General features: G+C 54.4%; 1 protein-coding gene across 3 annotated transcripts; it reads left to right on the top strand.

Annotated features, from left to right (window-relative positions):
• The first annotated feature begins 6,969 nt into the window (after positions 1–6,969).
• Positions 6,970–14,708, top strand: LOC132329714 (lipase member M-like). 3 transcript variants are annotated; one of them, XM_059851059.1, is made up of 11 exons: positions 6,970–7,082; positions 7,164–7,269; positions 8,129–8,240; positions 9,168–9,285; positions 9,575–9,773; positions 10,527–10,636; positions 10,947–11,092; positions 12,095–12,241; positions 12,782–12,853; positions 13,430–13,495; positions 13,608–14,708. In XM_059851059.1, the coding sequence occupies exons 3-11, from the start codon at positions 8,136–8,138 to the stop codon at positions 13,839–13,841; spliced, it is 1,197 nt and encodes a 398-aa protein (XP_059707042.1). In that variant the 5' UTR covers positions 6,970–7,082; positions 7,164–7,269; positions 8,129–8,135; the 3' UTR covers positions 13,842–14,708. The 3 variants fall into 3 exon arrangements, with proteins under 3 accessions (XP_059707042.1, XP_059707040.1, XP_059707041.1); XM_059851057.1 differs by lacking the exon at positions 7,164–7,269 and having other exon boundaries at positions 6,980–7,110; XM_059851058.1 differs by having other exon boundaries at positions 7,036–7,269.
• Positions 14,709–15,383: the final 675 nt, after the last annotated feature.

Below are 15,383 nucleotides of genomic sequence, written 5' to 3'. Positions count from 1 at the left end.
CTCTGTGTGGTTGTACTGTTAACTAGAGGTTAAAACTCTGGAGAAATTGTTCCCTGGCAGGGTGGGCAGGCCCTGGCACAGGGTGCCCAGTGCAGCTGGGGCTGCCCCTGGATCCCTGGCAGTGCCCAAGGCCAGGCTGGATGGGGCTGGGAGCAGCCTGGGACAGTGGAAGGTGTGGAATGAGGCAGGGTTTGAGGTCCCTCCCAACCCAAACCATCCATGATTCCACGATTCCATGATATGGAGCCCAGCACAGCTGCTCTCCAGAGCCCAGCTGTGGGGTTTTAGCAGCAGAGTTTCATCCAGCAGTCTGGGGATGGTGGCACAGGGCTGGTGGTGGCAGTGCTCGAGCTACCCCCTGTAAAGGGTTTCACTTTCTACCTTACAGCTGGAACTGACCACAGCAGAAAACAGGGCAGGGTGAGGCAATGCCAGGGTGCAGGAATGGGGCTATAGGTCAGATAGGATCTGCCTGGATTGCCAGTGATTAGCTGCCTCACTTAGGACATTTGTCATGACATCCTTTTCTCTGTGATCAGCTGCTGGTGCCCTGGAGCAGCACCTCACAGGCTGCACTGTGCTCATGCCCTGGATATCAATGCAAATGCAGGACTGACTTCTCCACCTTGGGAAATAAACACACAAAGAGGCTGCCAAGGTGCTCCCCCTGCAAGCTTCTCAGAAGCTGGCAGGAAATCAGCATCACAGAATCCTTGAGAGACCCCCCGAGATCACCAAAGCCAACCGTGCTCACCACTAAACCCGCCATTTACTCAAATTCAGTTTAAAAGCACTAACTTTTCACTTCTGAAAACTCATTAAAAGTGCAGGGGTTTAGTCTCTTTCTGTTCAGGTTATGGAGTTTCTGCTCTCCTGCAGTTCCCTGGTTCAATGTTTGCAATGCATTATCTTCATCCTGCCCTGACAGAGCACTTTGGTGAAGTTCTGGCTCAGTTCTGGCTCAGTCAGGTTCTGGTACTTCCCCTCTGCTGTCAGAGGATCAATAAGGAATGAAGAGCTGTGTTCTGGAAGCAAATGGATCTCTGCTTGCAGAATAAACATTGTGAAATTCCAGCTCCTGGGATGGCCACGGCGGGATTGGAGGCCTGGCGTGTCTCAGGTCTGTCAGGCAAGTCAAACACCACCAGACAGGTCTGTGGGGATTGCACAGGGTATCACAGAATCATGGAATCATGGAATGGTTTGGGTGGGAAGGGGCCTCAAAGCCCATCTCATCCCACCCCAAGGACACCTTCCACCATCCCAGGCTGCTCCCAGCCCTGTCCAGCCTGGCCTTGGGCACTGCCAGGGATCCAGGGACAGCCCCAGCTGCTCTGGGCACCCTGTGCCAGGGCCTGCCCACCCTGCCAGGGAACAATTCCTAATTCCCAATATCCCATCCATCCCTGCCCTCTGGCAGTGGGAACCCATTCCCCCTTGTAAAGAGTCTCTCTCCATGTTCCTGTAGCTCCTTCAGGCCACAATTTGGTCACCCCAGAGCTTCTCCTCTCCATGTGAACAATCCCAGCTCTCCCAGCCTTTCCTCCCAGCAGAGCTGCTCCATCCCTCTGCTCATCCTGGAGCCTCCCCTGGACCTGCTCCAACAGATCAATGTCCCACATATCTCAGTCCCTGGGGATCCATTCATCCCCAAAGCCTCCCCCACCCCTTTTCTCCTCCCTGGGTGGCCAAACCAGCCTCAGGCACACGTGGGGAGGATGTTGGTCACTCAGCCTCTTATTCCATCTCCTCCCAGGTGTGCTGGTGCAGAGGGTGTCACATGAGGCCGTGAGGGCTCAAAGCTGTGTCACATCCCTCTCAGGGCACAGCAGTGTCACCCTGCTGCCTGACCCATCATTTCCCCCATCACAGAGGGCAGCAGCACACACAGGAGCTGTGGAGTGGAGCACAGGGCCAGCCCCAGGCTGGAGAGGTGCTAAGCACCCCCAGGCTCCTTCCCACAGGCACAGGCTTGAAGAGAAGTGATGCTTTTGCAAGCAATCCAAGGATTGCTCTGGTGTCTGCTTCAAGCAACATGCTGGCCTCTGGGGTTATTTGGAAACTGATTTGTCCCAGAGTGAATCTAGGACAAGGTTTCATGGAGTTATGACAGATGGTGTGCTGCCTTTTCACATCTTTTTGATCCTTTACAGCCTGGCAATGATTTCCAGAGGCATTGCTGAGTAGATTCAGGCTTTTCATTTGGTGGAAAACACTGTGCTTTCTTATTTCAGGAACTCACAGCAATTTCCAGTGTAATTTTCAAATTTTCTTTCGAGTTTGTTAGGTGAACCTCTGAGAGAGAGAGGCTCTAGTGTTGAGACTTGCATTTTCATGTGATGGGACTCCAAGCAGGTGGGAACACAAGTTACAGGTAGCTGAAATCAAGATCAGATGCTGGAAAATAACCTCAAGAGCACCACGGCACCAAATTTGAAAACTGTGGGTGTTTCTTTACTGAGAAATTTTGTCTGTTCAGCCACAAACCAAACTCAGCTGCAAAATACACTTTAAAGCCAGTGAAGAGAGATCAGGGAAGAAGTACAAAAAGTTCAGGGCTGTTCTGGGCTCTTCTGAGCACAGGAACAGGGGAGGAATTACTGAAGAAACACCAGTGACCACATCTCCATTATTTCCCAACCCACATTTATGCTTTTGTTTATTCCATTTCATTAGAGACAATGGAATGATTGCATGAACAGCCCTAACAAGGTGTGGTGAAAAGATCAGCTGCTTCCTCAAGCTCCACTGTGCCACTCCAGCACGGGCAAAACCCCGACCAAACGTGCAAACCAGAGCCATGCCAGCCTAGCCAAAGGGACTTTAAACCAGGAAAAGTGCAAGCAGATAAGGGCTCATCAAGTTCTTTCAGCTGAGCCACCTTCCCCAAGGTTACTGCAAGGCACTTGTGTTTATCTGGCAGGAATTGCACAAGAGCTGGCATTCTCCTCTTGCCAACATCTGGGTGCTGCTCCCTTTCCCAGCTCAGGATGCCAGGGCCAGGTGGTTTGTGGCTGCTTTATCCTTACAATTTCTTTCCAACACCTATCACCTCTGTTAGACAGTGAGCTTCTACCTTAAACCAATCTAAAAGTGCCACCATCACAGCAGAAGATGGAGGCCAAGAAAAAGAAGGAGAAAGGCAGGACATGCCCAGCTCCCTCCATCTTGCCCCCTGAACCTCCATTCTAGAAACCCCAAAATCTACTTTTTCACCTCATGATAAAATCACCATCATTCTACTTAATTTGTCGTGGCTTGCAGATCTTCATCTAAGGTTGGGAACTTGCTCCACGGGTCATGATCACAACCACAGGCATTTCTGGGCCCTGTGCCAGGCTCCCTGAGACCCTTGGCAGGGGTTTTGGCTGCTCAGGACAGCCAGAGGGATGTGCTGGGTGCTGGCACAGCAGGAGCAGCAGCAGGACACCAGCTGGAGGGAAGGGGGGCATGGACAGCCCAGGCAAGGATTAACCCCAGCCCCAGAGCTGAGGAAGGTGCTGCCTGCCCCAGTGTGCCTCAGAGGAGGTGACTCAGCAGCAGCAGACCTGCACCTGAGGGACAGCAGTGGGGACACAGCTGATCCCACGGGCTGGTTCCCTTCCTGTTGTGCCAGCAGCAGCAGGTGGGGTTGCAGTCCTGTGGTGCCTCAAATAGAACACGAAAGGCATCCTGCCTGATGGCTGGGAAGGGTGAAGCTAACAAGCAACACACCACAAGATGGAACTTTTGGTTCTTAAGGGCCTCAGAGGCCAAGAAAAATGTGGGGTCTGAGGATCAGGCAGAGCCCAGGACTTGTTGGCTGGAAACCTTGGCCTTTCGTGTCCCACCTTGACCAGCCCACCTGGACACACATCCCTCTGAGAATGTGAGATCCCAGAGGGATTTGGGTTGGAGGAACCTTAGAGATCACCTCATCCCACCCCTGCCATGGCAGGGACACCTCCCACTGTCCCAGGCTGCTCCCAGCCCTGTCCAACCTGGCCTTGGGCAATTCCAGGGATCCAGGGGCAGCCACAGCTGCTCTGGGCACCCTGTGCCAGGGCCTGCCCACCCTGCCAGGGAACAATTCCTGCCCAATATCCCATCCATCTCTGCCCTCTGGCACTGGGAACCCATTCCCTGTATCCCATCCCTCCATTCACTTATCCCAACTCCCTGCAAAACACCTTTTATCAAACAACATTCCAACACCATGCAGGTGTTTTTCCAGCTCAGATTTTCCTTTCCTTCTCTCCCTGTGCTTCTCTTTTCCAGGAGCAGCCCCAGCTTCTCTGGGAAATCCATTCCAGGGCCTGCCCATCCTCCCAGGGAACAATTCCTTTCCAATATCCCATCTAAACCCAACCTCCTTCAAGTCCTCAAATGTTTGAGGACTTCCATTCCTCCCTTTGACTAAGCTCCACAAGAGTTCCTCAGCAATAAATAAAATAAAAATCCAGCTGCTTTTGGTTTTTTTGGCACCTTCTGTCCTTCCAGCACAGGTGGAACAACCCCAGGTGCTGAATCACAGGCTCACCTCAGCACTGACACACTGCTCCAATGGCCCCATTCCACAGCCTGAGGATGCCAGAGAAGTCTCTGCTGCCTTTCCAACCTCTCTTACCATTAATTTATCACTGCTGTTACTACTAGTTAGTACCTCCACTAGAGAATGAGCAGTGGGGTGAGAAGGCAGGGGGGTTCTGCCCCTCTGCCCCACTCAGGTGAGACCCCACCTGTGCACAGTCCTGGTGCTCCCAGACTAAGGAGGGCATGGAAATGTTGGAGCAGGTCCATGGAGCTGCTGAGGGGCTCTGGAGCACCTTCCCTCTGGAGCCAGGCTGGGAGAGCTGGGAATGCTCAGCCTGGAGAGGGGAAGGGTGTGTGGAGAGCTCACAGCTCCTTCCAGAGCCTGAAGTGACACAGGGGAGCTGGAAAGGGACCCTGCAACAGGAACTGCAGTGACAGGACACAGGGAATGGGTTCCCACTGCCAGAGGGCAGGGATGGACGGGATATTGGAAGGAATTGTTCCCTGGCAGGGTGGGCAGGCCCTGGCACAGGGTGCCCAGAGCAGCTGGGGCTGCCCCTGGATCCCTGGAAGTGCCCAAGGCCAGGCTGGACAGGGCTTGGAGCAGCCTGGGATGGTGGAAGGTGTCCCTGCCATGGCAGGGGTGGGATGAGCTGAGCTTTAAGGTCCTTCCAACCTAGATGGGTTCCATCCACGATTCTCCGACTCTTTGCAGTGGGATTTCCATGCTCACAGGAGCAGGCACCTTCCAGCCTGGGGCTGGCCCTGTGCTCTGCTCCACGGCTCCTGTGTGTGCTGCTGCCCTCTGTGATGGGGGGAAATGATGGGTCAGGCAGCAGGGTGACACTGCTGTGCCCTGAGAGGGATGTGACACAGCTTTGAGCCCTCATGGCCTCATGTGACACCCTCTGCACCAGCACACCTGGGAGGAGATGGAATAAGAGGCTGAGTGACCAGCCTGCATGTTAGACAGTCTGTCTCTACTCTAAACCAATCCAAAAGTGCCAGCATCACCCAGAAGTCGGAGGCTAGGAGGGACAAAGAAGATGGACAGGGCACGCCCAAATTCCTCCATCTTGGGACCCCAAACCTCCATTCTAAAAACCTTAAAATTCTACCTTTCCACCCCGTGACAAGCTATTATTCTACTTAAACTCTCCTGACTTGTAATTCTTCATATAAAGGTGATGATTTGCTCCATGGGTCAAAACCAAAGTCCCAGCTGCCCTGGGCTCTGTGCCAAGGTCTCTGAGACCCCTGGCAGGGGCTGGAGCTATCCAGGGCAGCCAGAGGGATGTCCTGGTTTCCCAGAGCCACCAAGGCAGGGACAGGCATGGCTGGGGGCTCACAGGCTGCAGGTGGGGACAAACACCTGGGCACAGGCAGTTCCTGTGGCTTGGGCTGAGCCCGGGTGTTGCACCAGCTCCGCCTCGTACCTCTGGCTGCTGGTGAGATCTCCAGCCTGGTGCTTTTCCAGAGAGCCTGCAGAGGTTTTGGGAATTGCCCTTTGCCAACACGACACTTTTGGACCTTACTGTCACTTCTCACGAGGGGTGGGATACCCAAGGGTCTCCCATCCAGGATGCCCAAGGGTCTCCCACCCTGAGCTGTCCTTGGGTGTCCTTGGGGAGCTTGGCCTGCTGCTGAGGCTTTGGAAAGGTGGCAGTGATGCCTTAAGAGTGATGCCTCAGGTTTAGCTTTTCTATGTTTCAGATTCTGTGCTGCTTTAGTGTGTGGGTCTGAGCTTCACATTAGGGGATGGGGAGCTCTCTGCACAGAGCAGGGAGACAAAACAATTCCTGCTCCAGCTGGGGACCAAGGACAAATGATCCAGGTCTCAAGCCCAAGAGCACAAACAACGTGGGATGGAGAGAGAAAAACAAGCAGGGTGGGACTTCATAACCTGAAGCTGTAACTGGACAATTAACCCCAATATGCAAATGGAGCAGAACTGATCACAGTGACAGACCCCATGACCAGGTGTGCATTTTGTGCCCATTTTGGTTCACCTTGGGTGCAGCCCTGGCTGGGCTCTTGTGCTGCCCAAGGTGGATCCATGGAGGAGATCCTTTCAATAAATCCCTGCTTTATTCTTTAGCTCTGTTCTAGGCCAGCCTTCAGACCAAGCCTTCCTGTTGCCCCAGGAACTTTTCTAAATAACCCTGGGACACAGGAAATCACCCTGGGAGTTAGGAAATGACCCTTTACAAAGAAAAGCTGCTGGCTTTTTGTTTGTTTGTTTGTTTGTTTGTTTGTTTCCCCTGGCTTGTTGACTTTTTTCTTTTCCACCCTGGCTATCCAGAGCTTAAGGTGCAACTCCATAGCTGGAATTCCTCAGCACACCAACCCAGCTGCCTCGGCAGAACCGCAACCCTCTGCAAGCACGAAAGCCACGGGAAGCCTCCCATGAAGGGAGGTGCCACAGGAGTGATCAGCGCCCACCTGTTAATTGGAGGACACGTGAGCAGCAAGTGCCAGCGTGGCTGGGCTCTGACACAGCCTGGTCCTTTTAACTCTGGTGATGACAGAGCCACTGGCACTGCCACCAGCAGCCTGGCCAGACGTGCCTGGTAACGAATCTCCCTCGGTGTCCTTCAGGTTTGTGTCCTTTTGGAGCTGCCTGGTGACTTAATTCCCTCCTTGTCCTTCAGATTTGTGTCCTTTTGGAGCTGCCCCCAGGGGGGGAAAAGCATCGGTTGAGCTTTTTTTTTTTTAATTTTATTTTTGGTCTTAACTCGCAGCTTGGTGACACCACAGGTAGGTTTGCTGGGAGGATTTCAGAGGGCAGGAAAGTCTCGTGGTGTGGGAGCAGAAGGAGGGAGGCAGAGACTAATTCACAGTTCATGCTGCTGGGCTGAAGTTAGGCTCTAACTTTTGAGAGCCTGGCAAAACATCAGGAATCATATGTAATGTTAACTGTGTGCATTAAAAACAGGCCTCTGCTCAACTCATCTAAGGTGATCAGAAAAGTTTCTGGTTTTTTTCAGGCTACACTTATTTAACCAGTAGCCTTCCTATGAGGCTCTACCAGTTTCAGCTCATGGGATCTGAAAAATAGGATCTGTTTACAGTGGGGTTTGGGTAGGAAAGCTAAGCAACAGAGAAACACAAAAAGTATAGACAGAGTCATAGCCCAGCCACACTAAACATGTTCCTTCCATAGCATAAACTCCCCCTTTAGGTTAATTTCCTCTGTGAGACAACTGGCCCAGTCTGGGATTATCCCAGTATTGGTTTAGTTCTTGTTTTGCATCACTGGTTCTCTTCTTCTTGCCATTACAAACATAAAAAAGGCTCCAGCCTAGTACCAGATCCTGTCCGTACAGTATAAAAAAATTCTCATGTGGACTGCAAAGAAAACTGAAATTGGGAAAGAAGATGTCATTTTCTTTCCCAGCCCAGAAAATGACATGGGATCTTCAGATATGTTTGGAACCTAACACATCCCAACCAAGCAGAAACAAACATTCATATCAACAACAACAATCAACAATAACAACAACAGCAGCGTCGGCGCTACCGGTTTTGCTGTTGTCACTCTTGCTGTTGCTCCTGTCGCTATTATCACCATCATTATCACTATTTTTTGTTGTTGTCACTATTATTATTCACACAGGCACGAGATGTGGCTGCTCATTGCAGTCCTGCTCCTCGTTCAAGCGCCCACGAGCTCCGAAGGTGCCACCAAGCAGAAGAAGGCTCTGAACCCCGAGGCTCTCATGAACGTTGTAAGCCAGGAGAACTCTGAATTTCCTCTCTGGAGGCTTGGGCACGTTCAGCTGGAGGGGAGAGAGGCTTGGAGAGGGCTGGTGTTGTTGAGCTGCTGTGCTGTGACGCTGCCTCCACACCATCATTAACCAGCTCCTCCTCCCAGCAGAATTAAGGGCAATTACCAGCAGGGCAGTTAGAGATGGGGATAATCCCAGATTGGATTTGACCAGATATCTCCCCAGAGGGTAGAAATTTGTGCGTGGCTCCTCTCCTCCAGCAGCAGCAAGTCGCTCAGGGCCGTGTCCAGGTGAGCCCTGAGAGGCTCTGAAGCTGGGTTATAAGACAAAATTGCTGCATTTCATCTTTCCTGCCAGCCTCATGACAAAGCAACCCGTGGGCAGGACCACAGCTGGATTTTCCCAGTCTGTGGAGTTTTCAGCACAAATAAAGCTCAGGCAGAGCCTCGGGAGCCCTGCAACGGCTCCCGTGGGGTTTATCCCCCTGCCCTTCCAGTCAGCCCAGCTCGGCTGGTTTATCCCTCTGCCCCACCACCTTATCAGCCCGGCTCATCACCCGGAGCCTGATGTGACATGTGCTGCCGCCGGTGTCGGGCGGCAGGAAACCCGTGCCAGCCGTCAGTAAAGCGGGCTCAGGCGTCAGTAAGTCCTTTTGGTTTCAATGGCTTCAGTAAATCTTTTTGGTTTCAATGGTTTCAAGCCCTGCCGCCGCCAGCTCCCCTCCCCGCCCACGGCTGAGCATCTCCCCTTCCCTTGGGCAGGTCACTGGGGCGGGGTTTGGACAGAGCATCCTCTGCCGCAAAAAGTCCTCAGCTGATCCAGGGACAGCCTGGGCAAAGCCGTGTCCCCAGCTTCGGTTTTACCAAGTGATGTGCTCTTCATGCCTTCACTGTGGAAATTTTCCCACCTGGGTTTTTCTTCCCCCAGAGCCAAATCATCTGCCACAGAGGGTACCCCAGTGAGGAGTATGAAGTGCTGACTCGTGATGGCTACTACATCCACCTAAACAGGATCCCTCATGGAAGAGAAAAGCCTAAGAACAGAGGTACAGCTCGATTTCTCTCAGAGCCAGCCAAAAATAAAAGCCCTGAATGTCAGCAGGGGAATGGATGAACCTGGGCAGGCTGAGGGATAGTCACTGTTAAAGCAAAAATACTGAATCCGTGGGATTTCTCCAATTTACACTCGAAGCTGTAGCACCAGAAGACATGGCCAAAATGCATATTTTGCATGTCCTCTGGCAGTGCAAGGAAGAGGCTTTACTGGCCTTAATTTGGGGTGAGTGAATAGAGAGAATGTGGTTCAATGAGATGTGCTGTTTCTTTTGCACCCAGGGGCCAGGCCAGTGGTGTTTCTCCAGCACGGGATATTTGGAGAAGGCAGCCACTGGGTGGAAAATCTGGCCAACAACAGCCTTGGCTTCATACTAGCAGACTCTGGCTATGATGTGTGGCTGGCAAACAGCCGGGGGACGAGCTGGTCCCGGAGACACCAGCACCTTTCAGCTGACCAGGTGGAATTCTGGGATTTCAGGTGGGCTGGAGCACCTTACAAAAGCCTGGCAGAGCCTCTCTGCCTGTCACCAAGCTGTAGGAGGAGGTGGGTGCCTCTGAGCAGGCAAGTCAGAGCACCTAATCCCTGGCACAGCCTCCCCTGGGGAGGATGGAGGGACCTGAGCAGACCTGCCTGCTGACACGGTGCCAGCACCTCCCTGCAGCTGCCGAGAGCACGGGGCACTGCCACCTGCGTGGGGACACACAGAGACATCTGCTCTGCTTCAGGGACCTCCACTGAGGTGGCCACAAGTGTCATTGCCACCTCCCCTGCTCCTAGACCTTGCTGCCTCTTGTCCCCTCTTTTTAAGCTGCTACTGCCTCTCCAGAGCAGAACCCCCAAGCTCATAAACAGGCTTTTAGAAAAACCTCACGCAGCAGGTCTGCCTTTCACCACCTCCCACCAACAGGCACACGGGCTGGAACCAGTGCTCCACTCCCCTGGGGGAAAGAGCATCCCAGGGAGCAGAGCTGGTGCTGTAATCCTGGTGGGAGCCAGCTCTGGCTGGGAATGGCACTGGAATGCTGGCCAGGCTCTGCACAGTCTGTTTACTGCTCACCACAGCCGTGGGAGGACTAAGCTCTTTCAGGGCAGGGTGATGCCATGGCAGGAGGGATCCATGCCAGGGATTTTCCCCTGGAAAATCAGCCCCAGATGTAGAGCTGGGCAGTGCAAGGCAGCTCAGGGGGGAAGTTGCTGCCTCACAACCAACATCCCCCTCCTGTGCTGCAGCTTCCATGAGATGGCAATGTTCGACCTGCCGGCCACCATCGACTTTGTGCTGCAGAAAACGGGGCAGAAGCAGCTGCACTACGTTGGATACTCCCAGGGCTGCTCAGTTGGTGAGTTCCAAAGGGTCACCCACCAACTTGACTAGAAAAAGTCCATTTTGGTGTTTTTGTCAGCAGAAAGCAGAGGGCTCCCTTCCTCGTGGGCTTAACAACCATTGAAGTGCCCCATCAGCCAGGGGAATAAAGGTGTTGCCTCCCTTTGGGCATCTCTTGCACCAGCATTTAGCAGGAAGGTGGCAACAGATCTCAGCTTTCCAAGTGGAGATAATCAATTCAACAGAGCTGGGTCCAAGTGCACCCTCGGATTAAGCACCTGAGGAAAGATGGAGCAAGCCTGAGGTTGTTTTTTCTGTTTTCTCAGCGTTTATTGCGTTTTCATCCCTGCCCGAACTGGCTCGGAAAGTCAAAATGTTTTTTGCCCTGGCTCCAGCAGTGTCACTGAAGCATGCCAGAAGTCCATTCATGAAGATGCAGCTCCTTGTGGACAACAAGCTCCAGATGATTCCGGTAAGGGATCACTGCACACCCTTCTGCCCCAAAACTGACTGGTTCTAGAGAAGGGATCGTGCCCAGACACAGCCCCTGGGGCTCTCTGATGCAGCAGAAAACAGTTAATTAATGCTGATTTATTAGCACAGACACAATTCAGGCACACACATAGTCCTGGATGGCCTGGTTAAGTGCATTTCTTCTTTCCATCTGTAGGATACGCGTGGTCTTTATGTGGGGACATATGGGAATAAATCACATGGCACTCCATTCTCTTCATGGTGGGAAAAGCCCCTTCTTTGGTCAAATAACTCCTTTTCATACAGTTTTACAGACCTCATGTGTGACTCCAATTGGTCAGGAGCTTTCTTGTCAATTACTTTTATTGATAATTAACAAGCTGTTACCCTCACTCAAACCCTCAGTGTGTACATGAAGGAAAAGTTGTTGGTGAGAGATAATTTTAATTTTTCTGTCTAATGGTGCAAAAACAGTTTATACAGGTGCTGGTTGTCTTTTACCCGGGAATAGGTTGTTGTGCTAAGGAACTGCTCACACCAGGACTGATTTCACATGGGAACTTGCACAGTGCTAGCTTCCCTCAGAAGAAATGACAGGCCAGCCAGAGCAGGCTTGATTTTATAAGGCTTTTCTTTATAATTTTTCTACCTAACTGCAACAGGGGCATTGTAGAGGCCCTAGACCAAATACCTGGAGAAGAACAGCTTAGCTGTGTTGATTCCATGAAGAACAGACCCTGTGCTTGGGGGAGGTGGGGGGAAAGAGGAGAGTTGTGAATATTGATTTCCCTGGAGTGTGCTCACTCAGCAACAACTCCTGCCACGAGCTGCCCTAATCTCTGTAGGGCAGGGGGGCAGCAGGCTTGACTCCTGGGTATTCCTGCCTGATATTCCTGCCTGACTCCTGGTGTTTACTGCCTGGCTGGTGGGGCAGCCCAGGGGCTGGGCTGCAGGGAGGGAAGGCAGGGACTGCCCTTTGTGTGGCCCTTTGCTCCCGCAGCTGCTGCTGGGCAGAACGGACGCGTCCCTGCGCATCAGGAAGCTGTGGCGCTTTCTCCCCGAGCTCTGCAGGCACACGCTGCTGCACAGGCCCTGTGCCAACCTCCTCTTCCTGCTGGGGGGCTACAACGAGAAGAACCTCAACATGGTGGGTGTGCCATTCCAGTGGGGCTGCTGTTGTGTCACCCACCCTGCCCAGCCTGCTACAGTCACTCGCCCCCAGTGCTCGCAGCAAGCGGACCCTGTGTGGGCAATATGTGTCCCTCTGCCACGTGCTTTTCCTCCTGGGACAGGGAAGGCCACCCCAGGCTCTGCTGTGTACATGTCAGTGGCCAGGTGGCCCTTGCCAGCACCTCTGAATTAGGGCTGCCTGTCACTGTGACCAGCCTGGGGTGCAGCCCCTGCTGTAACCCACCCGCTGAAGGTGACCTCAGGCAGTCACTGTGGCCTTGGGCACAGCCCCTGAGCCCAGGTAAAGTGTTTCACAGAGCTCATCCCTCATGCCCATCACTCTCCTCCCCATGCTGCCTCACAGCAATTGGTTTTTAATGAAAATTATATTCCTGAGCCTGGTCCAGCTCTTCAGGCAGCGTGACTCAGCAGTGGCTGCTCTGGGAAACCCCTGGCAGCTGCCACTCCACTCCCATCCGCTGGAAAGCACCCTCAGCTGAGATTTGTTTCCTTGCAGACACGGCTGGATGTGTACACATCCCACTATCCAGATGGCACCTCTGTCAAAAACATCGTCCACTGGGCCCAGGTAGGACCCCTGACACACAGATGCTTCACCCCTGTCCCTTCACTGAGCCTGCTGTGACCAGGGCAGACATGAGAGCTCAGGGTCCCAGACATTGGGAAAGTAAAGGCAAGAAATTAGAAGAGGTGCTGGGTGCAGGATGAGCTCACATGGAGCACCTTGGTTTGCCAGCCCATGGCTAGGGACAGGCATGGAGCCAGAGGTCAAAAAGCCACCCTGTTAAAAAAGGTGGAATGCCATCTCCTCCTGCAATATCCCACGGTGAGGACACCAACACCTCTCATTTTCCTGCCTGTCCCCAGCCAGCTGGCATGGTTGGAGATGGGCACATGGAGGGCAGGGACTTCCACAAACACTTTCTGAGCACCCTCTCATGATGGGTGCCTTGAGGGAGCCAGGAGATGCGAGAGCCATGCAAGACCAGATCCATCCTCAACAGTAGATCCATCCTCCCACAACAGGTCCATCTTCCCACAGCAGATCCATCCTCTCACTCACAGCAGATCCATCATCTCCTAGCAGATCCATCCTCTCACAGGAGATCCATCCTCTCACAGCAGATCCACCCTCTCTTCCCAGGTGATAAAATCCGGAGAATTCAAAGCCTTTGACTACGGCAGCGAGAACCCCGCTAGGTACCACCAGGTAGGAGCTGCCGTGGCAGTGCTGGCAGCTGGAGGTGCTGGGGGTCTCTCCAGGGTGGTGCAGGGACAGAATGGCTTCCCTGAGCACCTGAGAGCCCCCCGTGTCCCCCCAGGACACCCCGCCCTTGTACCGCGTGGAGGACATGCCGGTGCCCACGGCGGTGTGGTCGGGAGGGCAGGACTGGGCAGCTGACTGGAGGGACGTGCTCCAGCTGCTGCCCCGCATCAGCCACCTCGTCACCTACACCCACATCCCCGACTGGAACCACTGGGACTTTGTCTGGGGCCTGGACGCCCCTGGGCGCCTCTACAGCAGCATCCTGAGGCTGATGGAGGGGTCCCGGTAGAGCAGCGGCTCCCGGGGGAGGTGCCGGTGGCCTGGGCCCTGTCCCTCAGCTGAGACAGCCCGAGGAGAGGGTGGGACACTGCCTGCTGTCCCCTCCTTCCTGCTGGCCTGACACGCTTGTGGTGATGGTGCTTTCTACACGTCCCTTGGTTGTTGGGTCTCTCCTCCTTGCTTGGGAGCTCCTCAAGCCCTGGTGGCACCGTGCTGGGAGGGCAGCGCCGGGATCAGCCGAGGCACCGGAGCAGACAGGAGCCACCAGCCCTGCTGGAAGGGCTCCAACATGATGGTGCTGAGCCAGGGGCACATGGGGACCATGCCATGACCCGCCGGTGGGTTGTGGGTTAGAGCAGCCAGGCTGTGAGGAGGTGGGAGGGAGCTGGGCCTGTTGGGTCTGGCTGTGGGGGGACAGGCTGAGAGCAGCCCCCCAGCCATGGCACACAACGGAATGCAGGGGATGCATGAGGCCAAACCCTTCTTGGCAGCAGCAACAGGTGATGCAGTGAGGGGTTCTGGACCCAGATTGCAGCCCAGGGGTTTCAGGTTGGATTTGGAAAATCCTTTTTCCCCAAGATAAGCCCCCAGGAAGTGGAAGGTCTCCATCTGGGCCAAGCCAGGCAGCTGCCTGCATTTTTTGGGCAGGGACTCAGTGGCCAAAGGTCCCATGGAATGGCTGCTTGGCCCAGCACCAAGACACTGGGAATGATCATCCCTCATCCCTGGGATCTGGTGACCCAAATGCCCTGGGCTAGGTTGCAGCTTCCCATGGGAAGCTGCTGCCAGGCTGATGTCCCCAGCCCATCCCACCCTGCTGCTTGCTGCAAACCCGGAGGTGGGGAAAATCCCTTCCTAAATAAATACTCAAAGGGGATTTCAGGAGCCTGTGCTTTGACACTCCCAGCTCTTCCTTGCATGTGAATATTTTCTGGGGAGCTGGCAGGGCCAGCAGGGACACAGGGCCAGCTGGTAGAGCTGGGTGGCATCGTGGGTTCTCCCAGGGTCCCAGCTGGGAGTATCCCAGTACATCTAGTACCCTACCCCAGCCCTGGGTAGGGGGCCGGAACTCTTGCTGGCCAAAAAAACCCCACCAGACAGCCTTGGGAGTGGAGTTTTATTGTATCCATGAAGGTTTGGGAATCACGGGTGGGCGGGAGCGCTGGGACTGGCCCTTGGGGCAGCTCTGATGGGATGTGTGCGGCGGGACCGCGGGGCGATGGGCACCCGCTGCTCCTCCTCCAAACTTGGAGACTGGCAGCCACTGTATAAGGTGGTTGAGCGGGAGCAGAATGGGGAGAGGAGGAGGGTGGGAAGGTGGTCCCAGGGCTGCCCCTACTCCAGGGGGGTCACCTCTCCCACCCCGGCCTCCCCCTGCCCTCCATGGGCGCGGGCAGCCGGTTCATCACCTCACCAGGACCCCATCCATGCCTCCCTCCACCCGCTCCCCCATCCTTCCCTCCATCCCTTCCTTCCTCCTTCCCTCCCTGCCGGGGCTCGGGCCGCTCCAGGGGCGGTGCCGTTGGCGGCGGGCGGTGCCGGCGGCGGCGGA

The sequence above is a fragment of the Haemorhous mexicanus genome, chromosome 7 (assembly GCF_027477595.1).
Source record: "Haemorhous mexicanus isolate bHaeMex1 chromosome 7, bHaeMex1.pri, whole genome shotgun sequence".
Lineage (NCBI taxonomy): Eukaryota > Metazoa > Chordata > Aves > Passeriformes > Fringillidae > Haemorhous > Haemorhous mexicanus.
This window is presented reverse-complemented; position numbering and strand designations above follow the sequence as displayed.